This window comes from Astatotilapia calliptera, chromosome 19 (assembly GCF_964374335.1).
Source record: "Astatotilapia calliptera chromosome 19, fAstCal68.1, whole genome shotgun sequence".
Taxonomy (NCBI): Eukaryota; Metazoa; Chordata; class Actinopteri; order Cichliformes; family Cichlidae; genus Astatotilapia; species Astatotilapia calliptera.
In genome coordinates this window covers 26,264,866-26,279,451 of record NC_137440.1, presented here as the reverse complement: position 1 = coordinate 26,279,451, position 14,586 = coordinate 26,264,866, and the positions used below count along the sequence as shown (strand labels likewise).

The following is a 14,586-nucleotide window of genomic DNA, read 5'->3' as shown; positions in this document are numbered from 1 at the left end:
TGTTTGTTAGTAAACTGAAATATTCCAAATGAAATAGTGACATCTCCTGGTGTGTTTATAGCACTGCAAAGCCAACAACAAATAAAGGTTTTACAGGGCACACTTACAACAGGTTGAGCTGCTGTAATGCAGCCAAGACACAGTTTATGGCGCTTTTACAGCAACACTAACTAAAACTAGCTATGAAAACACAAAATTAAGAATTAAAAAATAGCATGAGCTTCTTCTTTGAGCGAATAAATTGCTTTGCATATTTATCCGTGACTACTGGAGAGCACCTGTCAGATCAACTGTCAAAACCAAGAACTACTTTAGCTCATTTTTTATAACTATTTGACCAGTATTATCTCTTAGTACAGAGGTCACTGTTGATTACTTGGTTGATTATATATAGCTTTATCAATAGCTACTAACGAGCCCAATGCAAAAAAAACCCCCTTGCATTTGCTCCAGCTATATAATCATTACACTGAAAAGACATTTTCATAAATGTGCACAGACTGTCTGTTAATAAAAAAGAATACATAATCATGTGTAAAAAACATGGCACAGAAATTTGAGAACTACATGTTCAGGACAACATCTCAACATATGGGAGCAAAGGTTAGTGGCCGACATTACTGAGCACTTTCTGAGAACCACTGATTGCCTCACTTGCACTATGCATTGGTTTCAGTAAGAGTTTATAATAAGACAAACCCTATGCTGACCCAGATTCAAAACAATAGTCACATGATGGCTCATTGGTGGTAGTCACATGATACAGGTTCTAGAGTCAAATGGCACATTATATACAAATACAGATTTACTACATGTTTGTGATCCAAATCTTCAACTTTTATTTTAATAATCATATGATTCACTCAGTGATCAACTGTCATCCTCCCTGCTTTAAATAAACTGGAATCTTATAACCTGATTACTGAGTGTAAAACACAGTAAACTTGAGTTTTGTGCTTTACTCATCTGAATTTCTTAAACATGTGACTTTCCTGCTGTTTTAACTTTTAATATCTAACTGATACAATCATCATGTGCAAGCTAAAGGAGACAAATAAAAATGAAGCAAGAAACACATGTGATGTAGTATAAACAAGTGGTAGCAGAAATCACAAAACACACACAAAACTTTTTTTCTTCACTTTTAATTTTTCCAGATAAGTCCCTAGACCCATTTACCATAACATGTTCACATGCTTTACTTCCACATTTTTCCCGAAACAAGCAGACAAAAATGTGCAAACTTTGATTTGTGAACTTCCATCCTCGTAATTGCTGTTGTGCTGACTCACGGTGAACCTGTTACTTGTTATGCATCCACGCTATGCTGCACCTGACCACTTCTGCTGGACTTCACAATAAAAACAAATCATTTTAATACTATGTGAGATTAATTTATCTAGCTGGGAGACATGCCACCCCCCAGGAAAAAAATAATGACATTTATTTATTATAATAAAATAATTAAACACATAAAATCAATAAAATCAACCTTCCTAATAATAAAAAATAATAATAAAAAGATAACTTTATTATCTATTACAATCTTCATGTTTGTCTACGATCGTCTATTGTGAATAGTTTTCATGACTCTACACATTTGTCTGGTTCCCATACTAACAGCTGTAGTTGTTTTTTTTCACACATTATAGGTTTTTTCACTTTAGAGGATTTTGACTTTCAGGCTTTAATTTTAAATATATTTTACAGAGTAGTATTACTTTCACTTAAGTGAAAAAACAAACAAAAACGAAACAAAAACTGTGTTCTTCTACCACTAATGAACTGTCCTCTCATGCCTTACATTAGCCACTGCTGAAAATATATAAAGCATTATAATACTACTGCAAAGCTACACTGTAGCAATAGTTATGCATTTCTATCATAGAAAGAAAACAGCATATTGTTTTTTTTTTTTTATTGATCCAGAGGTATTAGAATTCAAACTATTTGCACTTTTCTGACAGAAATAACCCCAATCTTGTGTACAAAATACTGATATCTGTGCTTTCAGTTGGGATGTCAGATGCATGACATAAACTAAAATAAGAGTTCCTTGAAATCTGTAAACTTTTTGCTTAGTTCTTAGTTTCCCACCCACTCCACATCTTCTTTATGGCTATCGTAACACTGAAAGCCTTGTGACCACTAGTCAGCCAGACAGACAGACATCAGTTACAGAAGATAAATTGCCAGTAAAAAAAAAGGCTGATATCTTACTTACAGGGAAGAATTTAAAGACAAAATGCACATTTTTGTATTTGCACTGATAAAGATGGGTGGGATTTGCCCAGAAAATCAGGCCTTACAGTCAAGCTTAAAAACAGGATGTGTTTGTGGAAACAGAAAGGAAGTGTTGAATAACTGTCAGTGGAAACCCGCATGAATCATAAATCAAACAATATCAAACTCAGAATAGAGTTTATCGGAAGTTGTGTGTGGCTGTGTGCTTGTTTGCACCGTAGCTCAAAACCTTAAGAAAACTTTCAGACAAAAGGGGACAAAAATTCCATATTTGTGGGAAAATTTAGAGACTTTAATCAGTCTACGAGAGGTTATATGCGTACATATGAAGACAATACATCATTTCAGTTTCTTAAAGAAGAAAAAAGATGGGGTAACACTTCAAATACATCCTGATCATTCATGTAACTCATTAAACAACATTCACTGAGTGGGTGTTAGCTGAGGTGCCACCTACAATTTCAAGAAATAAAAGCACCTCTATGAGGATTTTGCATATTTTCCAGAATGATGTAATCTGTTTCTTCTTAAGGTTTCAGCTCGCAGGTGGATGACACATTAGCACACACGCTGTGTTGTTTCTGTATGTCTGCTTTGTTTTTGTTTGTTTGTTTTTTCTGCTGTTGTTCGTTTTGGAGACTTCCCATCTCTTTGTGGTGGGAAACAGATTACAGGGGAAAACACATAACAATAACACATACAGACATATGGTGTTTGTTGAACGTGAATCCATATGACTAAACCAAAACTGATCATGCCCTCAAAAAAACCTAAAAACCAAAGAAAAAAGCAGTAAACAGGATTCATGACAGTAACATTCGGTGTTTTTGCTGAGGTTGACTAAAATATTTCCTCAAAACAGTGTCATCGTGCGATCCTCCTCTTAATGTATAACTCCACCTTTGTCTGTTTCAGTGATTGACTTTCATGTGCCATATTTTTTGTGACCTGCTGACAGCCACCTGACTGGAATACTGTAGTCATAACTGTAGCTGGCTATATAAGAACTCCTCAGACAGCTCTACAACACCCACAGGTGCTTCTACCTCAGTCTTCAGCACGTACACTGACATCGAGCCAGGTGAGTAGCTACAGCACAGACTACTGCACACACGGACTACACTTTTTAGTGACAGAATGATGAAAGAGTCATTCATTTGAGAAAGAATAGAAAGGAGAGATGAAACAGAAAGTTAAAGAAACCAGGACGTAGAGCGGATACTGTGGTAGTGTGGAAGTGACATCCAACATCACGATAGAGAGTATTTTAAAGCTGATGTGACAGGCATCAGAAACAAGCTGTCTGGTTTTCTGCACACCACACAGGATCTGTGTCTTTTTCTGCTTGTGTCCAGTCAAGATGAAGTTGCTGCTTGTTGTTGCTGCTGTTCTGGCTGTGGCCAGCTGTGCCAGCATCTCTCTGGAAGATCTGGAGTTTCATGCCTGGAAACTCAAGTTTGGTGAGACAGCAGACTCTTCCTCTCCTATTTGTTTGAGCTTTTTGTCAAATGATATTCATCATGTTTCGTGGTCTTAAAGGAACCCTTAAATTTGGCCTTGCTCACGCTCACATGCTTGTAAAACATTATAAGACTAGAATAAAGGAAAATCTCTTACTGGAAATTAGATTGTTAATATTTAAGGATTCATCCTGGTTCCTTCATTCTCTTTCTGACAATTGTTTTTTCAAAATGGCAGAAAGATCCTACCACTCTCCATCAGAGGAGGCTCACCGGAGGCAGATCTGGCTCAACAACCGCAAATTTGTGCTTGTACACAACATCTTGGCAGACCAGGGTTTGAAGTCCTACCGCCTCGGCATGACCTACTTTGCTGACATGGTATGTTTGTATGTCTGTTTAGGTTTTTATGTGTAGGTCATCAGCATTTTTCACTGCAATTAGCAGAGAACGACACAGAGAATAGCATTTTGGATAACAACCCAATAAGCCCAGAATTATGTTCTTCTTCATCAGGAAAATGAAGAGTACAAGCGAGTGATTTCCCAGGGCTGCCTTCACTCCTTCAATGCTTCTCTGCCTCGCCGTGGCTCTACCTTCTTCACACTACCTGAAGGTACTGATCTGCCCGACACTGTTGACTGGAGGGATAAGGGATACGTCACTGATGTCAAGGATCAGAAGCAGTGTGGCTCCTGCTGGGCCTTCAGTGCAGTGAGTACATATAACGTAGTCTTCTCTATTATTGTAAAGCAGGAAACTTTGCTCGACTGTTGGCTTCAAACTGTTGCAGACTGGCTCACTGGAGGGTCAGCACTTCAGGAAGACAGGAAAGCTGGTGTCTCTGAGCGAGCAGCAGCTGGTCGACTGCTCGGGAGACTATGGCAACATGGGCTGCATGGGAGGGCTGATGGACTACGCCTTCCAGTACATCCAAGAAAATGGAGGGATTGACACTGAGGAGTCCTACCCTTATGAGGCCGAGGTAATAAAAGAGGAGAGTGGACAATAATCTTCTTGACAGGTTATCATAATAAACGAAAAAATTCTAAATCATAATCTTTGAAAGTACATTTGAAATTGTTCATATCTTGACTGTCATTATCTTGACAAATGACAGAGTTGGAGATGAAAAGACAATTATTCATGATAGACTTGCAAGCAACTGGTGTACTTTACTGCCACCTTGTGGAAAAACACTATATATCTAGTGGCTCAGCAAATCTGTTCAAGTCCAGTTTATTGACTAGTTTTAAATCTATATTTAAAACTATAGTACTTGGTAAATGCTCTGATCTCTTATATCTTTGCAATATACTTGGAAAATGTGTGAGTGAATAATTTGCATATTTTTTTCTCGACTAGAATGGAAAATGCCGTTATAATCCTGATAATATTGGAGCCACATCCACCGGCTATACTGATGTGAGTCAAGGCGATGAAGACGCCCTGAAGGAGGCTGTGGCCACCATCGGACCCGTTTCTGTGGGCATTGATGCTTCTCAGATGTCATTCCAATTCTACGAATCAGGTAAAACACTGTTTTGAAAGAGCCAAATAAAAATCTTATATAGAGAAAGAAATGTGAAGATTTACTTATTGATTTTTAAACCTCTCAGTCTAAATTATATGTATTTCTAGGAGTGTACAATGAGCCCCAGTGCAGCAGCTCAGAGTTGGACCATGGTGTGCTGGCTGTGGGTTATGGTACTGAGGACGGAAATGACTACTGGCTGGTCAAGAACAGGTAAATGATTTCATGTGATGCTCATATTTTAATTCATGTTCTTGACTTCTTCTAATAGTTACTGAGGGCTGATACACAACTGAATAAAGGCATCTTATACATGTAGATTAATATGTCTCTTCATTCGGTTACATATTAATCTGCTAAATGTTTATTAATTTGTTTCTTTCTGCAGCTGGGGTCTTGAATGGGGAGACAAGGGATACATTAAGATGAGCAGGAACAAATCCAACCAGTGTGGGATTGCTACTGCAGCAAGCTACCCTCTGGTCTGAAGAGGTCAGAAGAAACTTAAACTACTTTTTCTTTCTAGCTCTACTAAGATTTTTTTTTTTAACAATTTCATTAACAATTCCTTTTAAACATATCAAACCTATGATCATGTGCACAGATTAATATAAAAATATTTGTGCATCCCACAGTTTATTGACTGATTGATTACATTTGCAGGTTTCCTCAGTGAGGCGGAGATCAGTGGCATGTAATCAACATTAATTTTATTTTTATTATTTCATTTTTTTTTTCAGGGTAAAGAGTCACCCTTTGCCCTGGTTTATGTTTAATAGAAAGGTATATAAAATTGTAAATAAATATAAATAAATAAAATATTTCACAGTGATTTAAACATTTGTTTGTGCGTTTCTCTTTGTTGGGGGTGTTTGGCTTTGTAACCATTCAGTGGTTTATCCAGACAGAGATATTCAACCTCAGTGGGATTTTTTTTTGTCCCGCCACACAATTTTAAATCATACAGTTCAGATGCGACTGAAGTGCAGACCTTCAACTTTAGTTCAGCAGGTTTAACAAACATTTTACTTTATTATAGTCATTTTTATAGTTCTTCATTAGAGCCTCAAATGTAATTAGAGAAGTCAGTGACAAACAGTTTTGTTTTGTGGCAAGTGCGGCCTTGTTTTTTTTAAACCTTTCATTGTAATTTCAAGATGGGACCTAAAGAGATGTTGGTGCAAATGATGGAACAAACAAAGTCAGACAGATCGTCTGATCTTTAGGCTGCATTTATGACTTAGTTTATTCCTAAACAGAATGAATGCTTGTAAATAAGGTCTATGTATAAATATAGCTAATACTTTCAGCCAGTTTGATGCAGCTAATTCATAAACACGTAATTAAAATTTAATTAACAGGTGCTTACGTTAATTAAAATCTTTGCCAAACCACCGAATTAAAGCTGAAATATGGCTGATTTAAAAGTTATTGCGGTGATGTGCAGCAGCAAATCTATAGAAATTGTGTCTTTGTCCAACAGTTTATAGACAGAAGTTTAGTTTGGTAGACTTTATGAATTTCTATAAAAAACAAACAAATAAGCATGTAGTATACCAGTTAAAAAACAAACAAACAAGCAAACAACAACTTATCTGGATGAAGTTATGTACCTGACAGAAAGAATACTTGATCATTATCTCAAATTATGTATTTGTATTTTTTCTAAAGATTACAGAAAAGTAGCGTCTGTTTGCTTCACCTCACTCAGAACTTATGTGTTTTACAATCAATTATGATTTTCTCAAAATATGTGAAAGGGGCGTTTAATGTTATACTGATTCTTGCTTAATTTTATTCATGGTTCTTTGGCCACATTAGCTGAGCTTCAGCTGACATAAATTACTTTAAGCTGGGCTAATTAATTCAAAACGAACTAGAAAAGTCTGAAATGTGGAATGAGATGCACCCTCACATACTGGCTGCTTCTTTAACATTTGGCTCGCAAACCTAAGGTGAAAAATAACAGCTGTGGGCAAGAAGTTTCAGAAGTGGGAACTTCATTTTGTAGAGAAATGTCTCCGTTGTGGTTTCCTCTGTGTTTGAACTTATTTTTTTAAAGTAACATTTCTTGCTTAATGTTTCCATTTACAGTTTTACTGTTTTTATTTTTAGTATTTTGTGCCTTTTGAAAGGTTGTGAGTCTGAATCATTCATCAAAAGCACTAAAAAATAAAGATGCAAAAGTGAAAGATGATTTGACTGGCAAATGTAAACGTATAGGAATGAAGTGTAAGCAAGCAAGGAAGAATTTTTAGGTAGTGTGTGAAGTCTGGTAGCCTTAATCTAGCAAACAGCTCAGCTAACCAACTGATCACATGCCATCCAACATCAGCTCATGGACACCACAGCACCAGCTCCTCCTCAGAAACAGTGTGGCTCCTGGTGGGCCTTCAGTGCACTCACACTGTTCTGTAACATACTGTTCAAGTTAATTCAGATATATTTATGTACTTCCAAATAACCAAAAAAGTTTATCTCATCCATCCATCCATAGAGAAAAATCCCCAATCACAATCTTTGACTTTACAGGTCTTTGTAACAACTGACTATTGTTATTTCCCTAAATAGCAAAGTTGGAAATGCAAATAAACTCTTTCAGCTGTGTGCCAGCAGTTGCCTGGATGCCTACCTGTTATCAGGAAGAAATCTTCAACAGAACTACACTCAGTCAGTGATGTCAGACTGCCTCTACTGGTATGGGGTGATGAGGAAAAAATCATGAGTTAAAAAGGGGACAGAAAATCCATATTTGTGGGAAAATTTAGAGACTTTAATCAGTCTGAGAGAGGTTATATGCGTACATATGAAGACAATACATCATTTCAGTTTCTTAAAGAAGAAAAAAGATGGGGTAACACTTCAAATAAATCCTGATCATTCATGTAACTCATTAAACAACATTCACTGAGTGGGTGTTAGCTGAGGTGCCACCTACAATTTCAAGAAATAAAAGCACCTCTATGAGGATTTTGCATATTTTCCAGAATGATGTAATCTGTTTCTTCTTAAGGTTTCAGCTCGCAGGTGGATGACACATTAGCACACACGCTGTGTTGTTTCTGTATGTCTGCTTTGTTTTTGTTCTGCTGTTGTTCGTTTTGGAGACTTCCCATCTCTTTGTGGTGGGAAACAGATTACAATAACACATACAGACATATGGTGTTTGTTGAACGTGAATCCATAAGACTAAACCAAAACTGATCATGCCCTCAAAAACACCCATAAAACCAAAGAAAAAAGCAGTAAACAGGATTCATGACAGTAACATTCAGTGTTTTTGCTGAGGTTGACTAAAATATTTCCTCAAAACAGTGTCATCGTGCGATCCTCCTCTTAATGTATAACTCCACCTTTGTCTGTTTCAGTGATTGACTTTCATGTGCCATATTTTTTGTGACCTGCTGACAGCCACCTGACTGGAATACTGTAGTCATAACTGTAGCTGGCTATATAAGAACTCCTCAGACAGCTCTACAACACCCACAGGTGCTTCTACCTCAGTCTTCAGCACGTACACTGACATCGAGCCAGGTGAGTAGCTACAGCACAGACTACTGCACACACGGACTACACTTTTTAGTGACAGAATGATGAAAGAGTCATTCATTTGAGAAAGAATAGAAAGGAGAGATGAAACAGAAAGTTAAAGAAACCAGGACGTAGAGCGGATACTGTGGTAGTGTGGAAGTGACATCCAACATCACGATAGAGAGTATTTTAAAGCTGATGTGACAGGCATCAGAAACAAGCTGTCTGGTTTTCTGCACACCACACAGGATCTGTGTCTTTTTCTGCTTGTGTCCAGTCAAGATGAAGTTGCTGCTTGTTGTTGCTGCTGTTCTGGCTGTGGCCAGCTGTGCCAGCATCTCTCTGGAAGATCTGGAGTTTCATGCCTGGAAACTCAAGTTTGGTGAGACAGCAGACTCTTCCTCTCCTATTTGTTTGAGCTTTTTGTCAAATGATATTCATCATGTTTCGTGGTCTTAAAGGAACCCTTAAATTTGGCCTTGCTCACGCTCACATGCTTGTAAAACATTATAAGACTAGAATAAAGGAAAATCTCTTACTGGAAATTAGATTGTTAATATTTAAGGATTCATCCTGGTTCCTTCATTCTCTTTCTGACAATTGTTTTTTCAAAATGGCAGAAAGATCCTACCACTCTCCATCAGAGGAGGCTCACCGGAGGCAGATCTGGCTCAACAACCGCAAATTTGTGCTTGTACACAACATCTTGGCAGACCAGGGTTTGAAGTCCTACCGCCTCGGCATGACCTACTTTGCTGACATGGTATGTTTGTATGTCTGTTTAGGTTTTTATGTGTAGGTCATCAGCATTTTTCACTGCAATTAGCAGAGAACGACACAGAGAATAGCATTTTGGATAACAACCCAATAAGCCCAGAATTATGTTCTTCTTCATCAGGAAAATGAAGAGTACAAGCGAGTGATTTCCCAGGGCTGCCTTCACTCCTTCAATGCTTCTCTGCCTCGCCGTGGCTCTACCTTCTTCACACTACCTGAAGGTACTGATCTGCCCGACACTGTTGACTGGAGAGATAAGGGATATGTCACTGATGTCAAGGATCAGAAGCAGTGTGGTTCCTGCTGGGCCTTCAGTGCAGTGAGTACATATAACGTAGTCTTCTCTATTATTGTAAAGCAGGAAACTTTGCTCGACTGTTGGCTTCAAACTGACTGACGCTTGTTGCAGACTGGCTCACTGGAGGGTCAGCACTTCAGGAAGACAGGAAAGCTGGTGTCTCTGAGCGAGCAGCAGCTGGTCGACTGCTCGGGAGACTATGGCAATGAGGGCTGCATGGGAGGGCTGATGGACTACGCCTTCCAGTACATCCAAGCAAATGGAGGGATTGACACTGAGGAGTCCTACCCTTATGAGGCCGAGGTAATAAAAGAGTGCAGAATAATGTGCTTATTATAATGTTATAATGTTATTGTTCATCACTTGACTGTCATTATCTTGACAAATGACAGAGTTGGAGATGAAAAGACAATTATTCATGATAGACTTGCAAGCAACTGGTGTACTTTACTGCCACCTTGTGGAAAAACACTATATATCTAGTGGCTCAGCAAATCTGTTCAAGTCCAGTTTATTGACTAGTTTTAAATCTATATTTAAAACTATAGTACTTGGTAAATGCTCTGATCTCTTATATCTTTGCAATATACTTGGAAAATGTGTGAGTGAATAATTTGCATATTTTTCTCTCGACTAGAATGGAAAATGCCGTTATAATCCTGATAATATTGGAGCCACATCCACCGGCTATACTGATGTGAGTCAAGGCGATGAAGACGCCCTGAAAGAGGCTGTGGCCACCATCGGACCCGTTTCTGTAGCCATTGATGCTTCTCAGATGTCATTCCAATTCTACGAATCAGGTAAAACACTGTTTTGAAAGAGCCAAATAAAAATCTTATATAGAGAAAGAAATGTGAAGATTTGCTTATTGATTTTTAAACCTCTCAGTCTAAATTATATGTATTTCTAGGAGTGTACAATGAGCCCCAGTGCAGCAGCTCAGAGTTGGACCATGGTGTGCTGGCTGTGGGTTATGGTACTGAGGACGGAAATGACTACTGGCTGGTCAAGAACAGGTAAATGATTTCATGTGATGCTCATATTTTAATTCATGTTCTTGACTTCTTCTAATAGTTACTGAGGGCTGATACACAACTGAATAAAGGCATCTTATACATGTAGATTAATATGTCTCTTCATTCAGTTACATATTAATCTGCTAAATGTTTATTAATTTGTTTCTTTCTGCAGCTGGGGTCTTGAATGGGGAGACAAGGGATACATTAAGATGAGCAGGAACAAATCCAACCAGTGTGGGATTGCTACTGCAGCAAGCTACCCTCTGGTCTGAAGAGGTCAGAAGAAACTTAAACTACTTTTTCTTTCTAGCTCTACTAAGATTTTTTTTTTTTAACAATTTCATTAACAATTCCTTTTAAACATATCAAACCTATGATCATGTGCACAGATTAATATAAAAATATTTGTGCATCCCACAGTTTATTGACTGATTGATTACATTTGCAGGTTTCCTCAGTGAGGCGGAGATCAGTGGCATGTAATCAACATTAATTTTATTTTTATTATTTCATTTTTTTTAGGGTAAAGAGTCACCCTTTGCCCTGGTTTATGTTTAATAGAAACTTATATAAAAATTGTAAATAAATATAAATAAATAAAATATTTCACAGTGATTTAAACATTTGTTTGTGCGTTTCTCTTTGTTGGGGGTGTTTGGCTTTGTAACCATTCAGTGGTTTATCCAGACAGAGATATTCAACCTCAGTGGGATTTTTTTTTGTCCCACCACACAATTTTAAATCATACAGAAAGTGTGTGAAGTCTGGTAGCCTTAATCTAGCATACAGCTCAGCTAACCAACTGATCACATGCCATCCAGCATCAGCTCATGGACACCACAGCACCAGCTCCTCCTCAGAAACAGTGTGGCTCCTGGTGGGCCTTCATTGCACTCACACTGTTCTGTAACATACTGTTCAAGTTAATTCAGATATATTTATATACTTCCAAATAGCCAAATCAGTAAACATCCCGTGGACTTAGAGAGAAAACCATAACAATCAGATCATCCCCTTTATACAGGCTGCATCCATAGTGTTTAGAAGCAAAAAATTACATTCTCCTCTCTGGTTTCTCCTGTCTTTGATCTTGTTTTGATCTTTTTTTATTTTAAATAACATTTCTTGCTTTATCTTTTCAGAAACAGCTTTACTTTCTTGGACATTCTGTAGTTGGTGAAAATGTATCTCCATCCATCCAGCCGTCTTCTTCCGCTTATCCGGGGCCGGGTCGCAGGGGCAGCAGGGGAAAGGGAGCCCAGACCTCCCTTTCCCCTTCCACCTCCTCCAGCTTGTCTGGGTGCTTTTAAATAAAATATATTCTTCTTCTTCTTCTTCTTCTTCTTATTATTATTATTATTATCATCATCATCATCATCATCATGTGTATGTGTAAGCATGCTGCAAAAAAAAACCCTCTGCACTCTACGTCATCCGGCAATATATCAATCCAGACAGTAACGCTTGAACGAAGCTCTTTACCCTCAAAATACGGAGCGCCAACTCGATTATGAACACATTTTCATTGTGTGTGTAAAAAAAAACTTCTGCAGACTCTAAGCTACTTGGCTGACCACAAGTGGTGCTCTCACTCCTTTATGCATTCCAAGGAAGAGGGAGGAAGTTACAAACCGATCATACCACACACATCACGAGCCTCGCTATGAAACCTAATGGAACAATAGGTATGCTGTTTTGTGCCCTTGGCGTTATTAGTGCCTGTAAAGGGAGTTGTCTTCTCCAGCTGCTGTGGCTGAAATAAGTTCATTTAGTTTTAGAAACTTTCACTGAACAGTCAGCTACAATGTCACAACTAAGCATATGCATAAGCACTTTAATACTTTAAATGTAAATAATAAAATTTTCTATTACACTCCCTTTTCCCGTCACTCGTGAACAAGACCCCAATATACTTAAACTCCTCCACTTGGAGCAGGAACTCGTCCCTGACCCAGAGTGGGCACTCCACCCTTTTCTGGCTGAGGACCATGGCCTCAGACATGGAGGTGCTGATTCTCATTCCCACCTCTTCACACTCTGTGAACTGTCCCAGTGCGAGCTGGAGGCCATCGCCTGTTGAAGCCAACAGATCCACATCATCTGCAAAAAGCAGAGATGAGATTCTGAGACCACCCAAGTGAAAGCCTTCCGCCACTTGGCTAGGCCTAGAAAGTCCATAAAAATTACAAACAGGATCGGTGACAAAGGGAAGCCCTGGCAGACTCCCTCACCCACCGGAAACGAGTCTGACTTATTGTCAGCTATGTGGACCAAGCTCCTGCAATGGTTGTACAAGAATCGAATGGCCCGTAGCAATGGGCAAGACACCCCATACTCCTGAAGCACCTCCCACAGGACACTCCGAGGGACATGGTCGAATGCCTTCGAGTCCAAAAAGCACATGTAGACTTGGTTGGGCAAACTCCCATGCACCTGCAAGTATCCTTAAGAGGATAAAGAGCTGGTCCGGTGTTCCATGACCAGGACGAGAACTGTATTGTTCCTCCTGTAGCAGAGGTTCGACTAACGGACTGGACTCTTTCTTAGTCTGGAGTTTATCTCAGATTCATTAATTAAATGAAGTTAAGGACAGAGAAAAGAATGTACAAGTTAAATAAACCTTGATATAGAGCTAAAGTTTTATAAGCATTATAACAACTCAAGTTTATTAATTTAGTGAACTTGACCTTGCTGCTCGAGTCCAGAGTGGTGTGACGCGTCTAGTATCTGCGTGCTAGTGAACTGCAAAATCTCCAGTGGTCAATTGGAAAATAAATAAAAATGCTAGTAATTTTTCAGTGTTAGAAAATCAACACTGCTAACGTTAGTCACTGTTAATCTTTAACACTGACTAAGTTACTGTTAAAATATAACACTGTCAGTGTTAATTTAACACTCAAAAGAGTGGACACATAAAAACACTTTTCTAGTGTCAATTGAACACTGGAGATTTTGCAGTGGGGTAGTGTATTTGCATTTGTCACCTTTCGCTTTCAGCCACACCATGACACTGCCACATCGCTGCTGAGTACTGATGATTGCAGTTCTGCAAAAAGGAGAACTGACTGAGGGAATGTTTTTGGCCAGCATATAGCCTTTTCCTATACATCTAGGGTAGTCTACAGTGTGGTGCGATACATACATGTTAAAAAGGTTTAGCCACCCGCTACATGAAGGTGCGTAGACTTTTTGAAACAGTTCAGATCTCACAGGAAAAATGAAACACCAGGGAGTGCCGAGCTCCAGCTCTCCGCTTCTTCACTACAGACCTTTGGACCAGCTCAAGGAGTGCTTGGTTTTGAAGTGTGGTTACTCATTGAATTGACATTTCAACAGCATGTAACACAAAAAATAAAAGTGCCATCAAAACAACAACAGTTGCCTGTAATATTTGAAAACCTCACATATTTCTCTCATAAGAAATGCTGACTGATATCAATATTCCTCCACCAGATCACCCTTCCTCAATTCTGACAATTCATTTCAAGAGATCAATACTACCAACACCTGGATAACTGAGAATCTACACAGACACTTAAAGTATAGTTACACATTTATCTGCTTCAGTTCTTTAGATTTTTCTCTATGAGCTCCAGTCAACCACCTGGCCTTATCTGGTTTGTTAAATAAACAACTTTATTATTAAGATTGCAGATTAATTGTGTTCCATGTTGTAGATTCTGTTTACATACCCTTGTGTTTAACTATAAATTTGTGAGA

The 14,586-nt window shown here is 38.5% G+C and overlaps 2 protein-coding genes across 5 annotated transcripts; both read left to right on the top strand.

Annotated features, from left to right (window-relative positions):
- Positions 1 to 3,153: 3,153 nt before the first annotated feature.
- On the top strand, positions 3,154 to 6,076 carry LOC145422583 (procathepsin L-like). Of its 2 annotated transcripts, none has more exons than XM_080294104.1 (9): positions 3,154 to 3,325; positions 3,600 to 3,704; positions 3,943 to 4,085; positions 4,221 to 4,418; positions 4,498 to 4,689; positions 5,070 to 5,235; positions 5,346 to 5,451; positions 5,627 to 5,730; positions 5,902 to 6,076. In XM_080294104.1, exons 2-8 carry the CDS (start codon positions 3,605 to 3,607, stop codon positions 5,724 to 5,726), a joined length of 1,005 nt encoding a protein of 334 aa, XP_080150230.1. In that variant the 5' UTR covers positions 3,154 to 3,325; positions 3,600 to 3,604; the 3' UTR covers positions 5,727 to 5,730; positions 5,902 to 6,076. The 2 variants fall into 2 exon arrangements, with proteins under 2 accessions (XP_080150230.1, XP_080150231.1); XM_080294105.1 differs by having other exon boundaries at positions 3,195 to 3,325; positions 3,571 to 3,704.
- A 2,500-nt stretch (positions 6,077 to 8,576) lies between these two features.
- Positions 8,577 to 12,197, top strand: LOC145422582 (procathepsin L-like). Of its 3 annotated transcripts, none has more exons than XM_080294101.1 (9): positions 8,577 to 8,772; positions 9,047 to 9,151; positions 9,390 to 9,532; positions 9,668 to 9,865; positions 9,956 to 10,147; positions 10,482 to 10,647; positions 10,758 to 10,863; positions 11,039 to 11,142; positions 11,315 to 11,487. In XM_080294101.1, the coding sequence occupies exons 2-8, from the start codon at positions 9,052 to 9,054 to the stop codon at positions 11,136 to 11,138; spliced, it is 1,005 nt and encodes a 334-aa protein (XP_080150227.1). In that variant the 5' UTR covers positions 8,577 to 8,772; positions 9,047 to 9,051; the 3' UTR covers positions 11,139 to 11,142; positions 11,315 to 11,487. The 3 variants fall into 3 exon arrangements, with proteins under 3 accessions (XP_080150227.1, XP_080150229.1, XP_080150228.1); XM_080294103.1 differs by lacking the exon at positions 11,315 to 11,487 and adding an exon at positions 12,009 to 12,197 and having other exon boundaries at positions 8,608 to 8,772; XM_080294102.1 differs by having other exon boundaries at positions 8,659 to 8,772; positions 9,018 to 9,151.
- The last annotated feature ends 2,389 nt before the right edge of the window (positions 12,198 to 14,586 follow it).

What these genes read in the sequence shown, in the direction of transcription:
- LOC145422582 (XM_080294103.1), top strand. Translation starts at nt 9,052, where the DNA reads ATGAAGTTGCTGCTTGTTGTTGCTGCTGTTCTGGCTGTGGCCAGCTGT. An exon ending in CCTGCTGGGCCTTCAGTGCA is followed by an intron (nt 9,866 to 9,955) that starts GTGAGTACATAT and finishes CGCTTGTTGCAG; the next exon opens with ACTGGCTCACTGGAGGGTCA. An exon ending in TACTGGCTGGTCAAGAACAG is followed by an intron (nt 10,864 to 11,038) that starts GTAAATGATTTC and finishes TTCTTTCTGCAG; the next exon opens with CTGGGGTCTTGAATGGGGAG.
- LOC145422583 (XM_080294104.1), top strand. Translation starts at nt 3,605, where the DNA reads ATGAAGTTGCTGCTTGTTGTTGCTGCTGTTCTGGCTGTGGCCAGCTGT. An exon ending in TGACCTACTTTGCTGACATG is followed by an intron (nt 4,086 to 4,220) that starts GTATGTTTGTAT and finishes CTTCTTCATCAG; the next exon opens with GAAAATGAAGAGTACAAGCG. An exon ending in CCTGCTGGGCCTTCAGTGCA is followed by an intron (nt 4,419 to 4,497) that starts GTGAGTACATAT and finishes AAACTGTTGCAG; the next exon opens with ACTGGCTCACTGGAGGGTCA.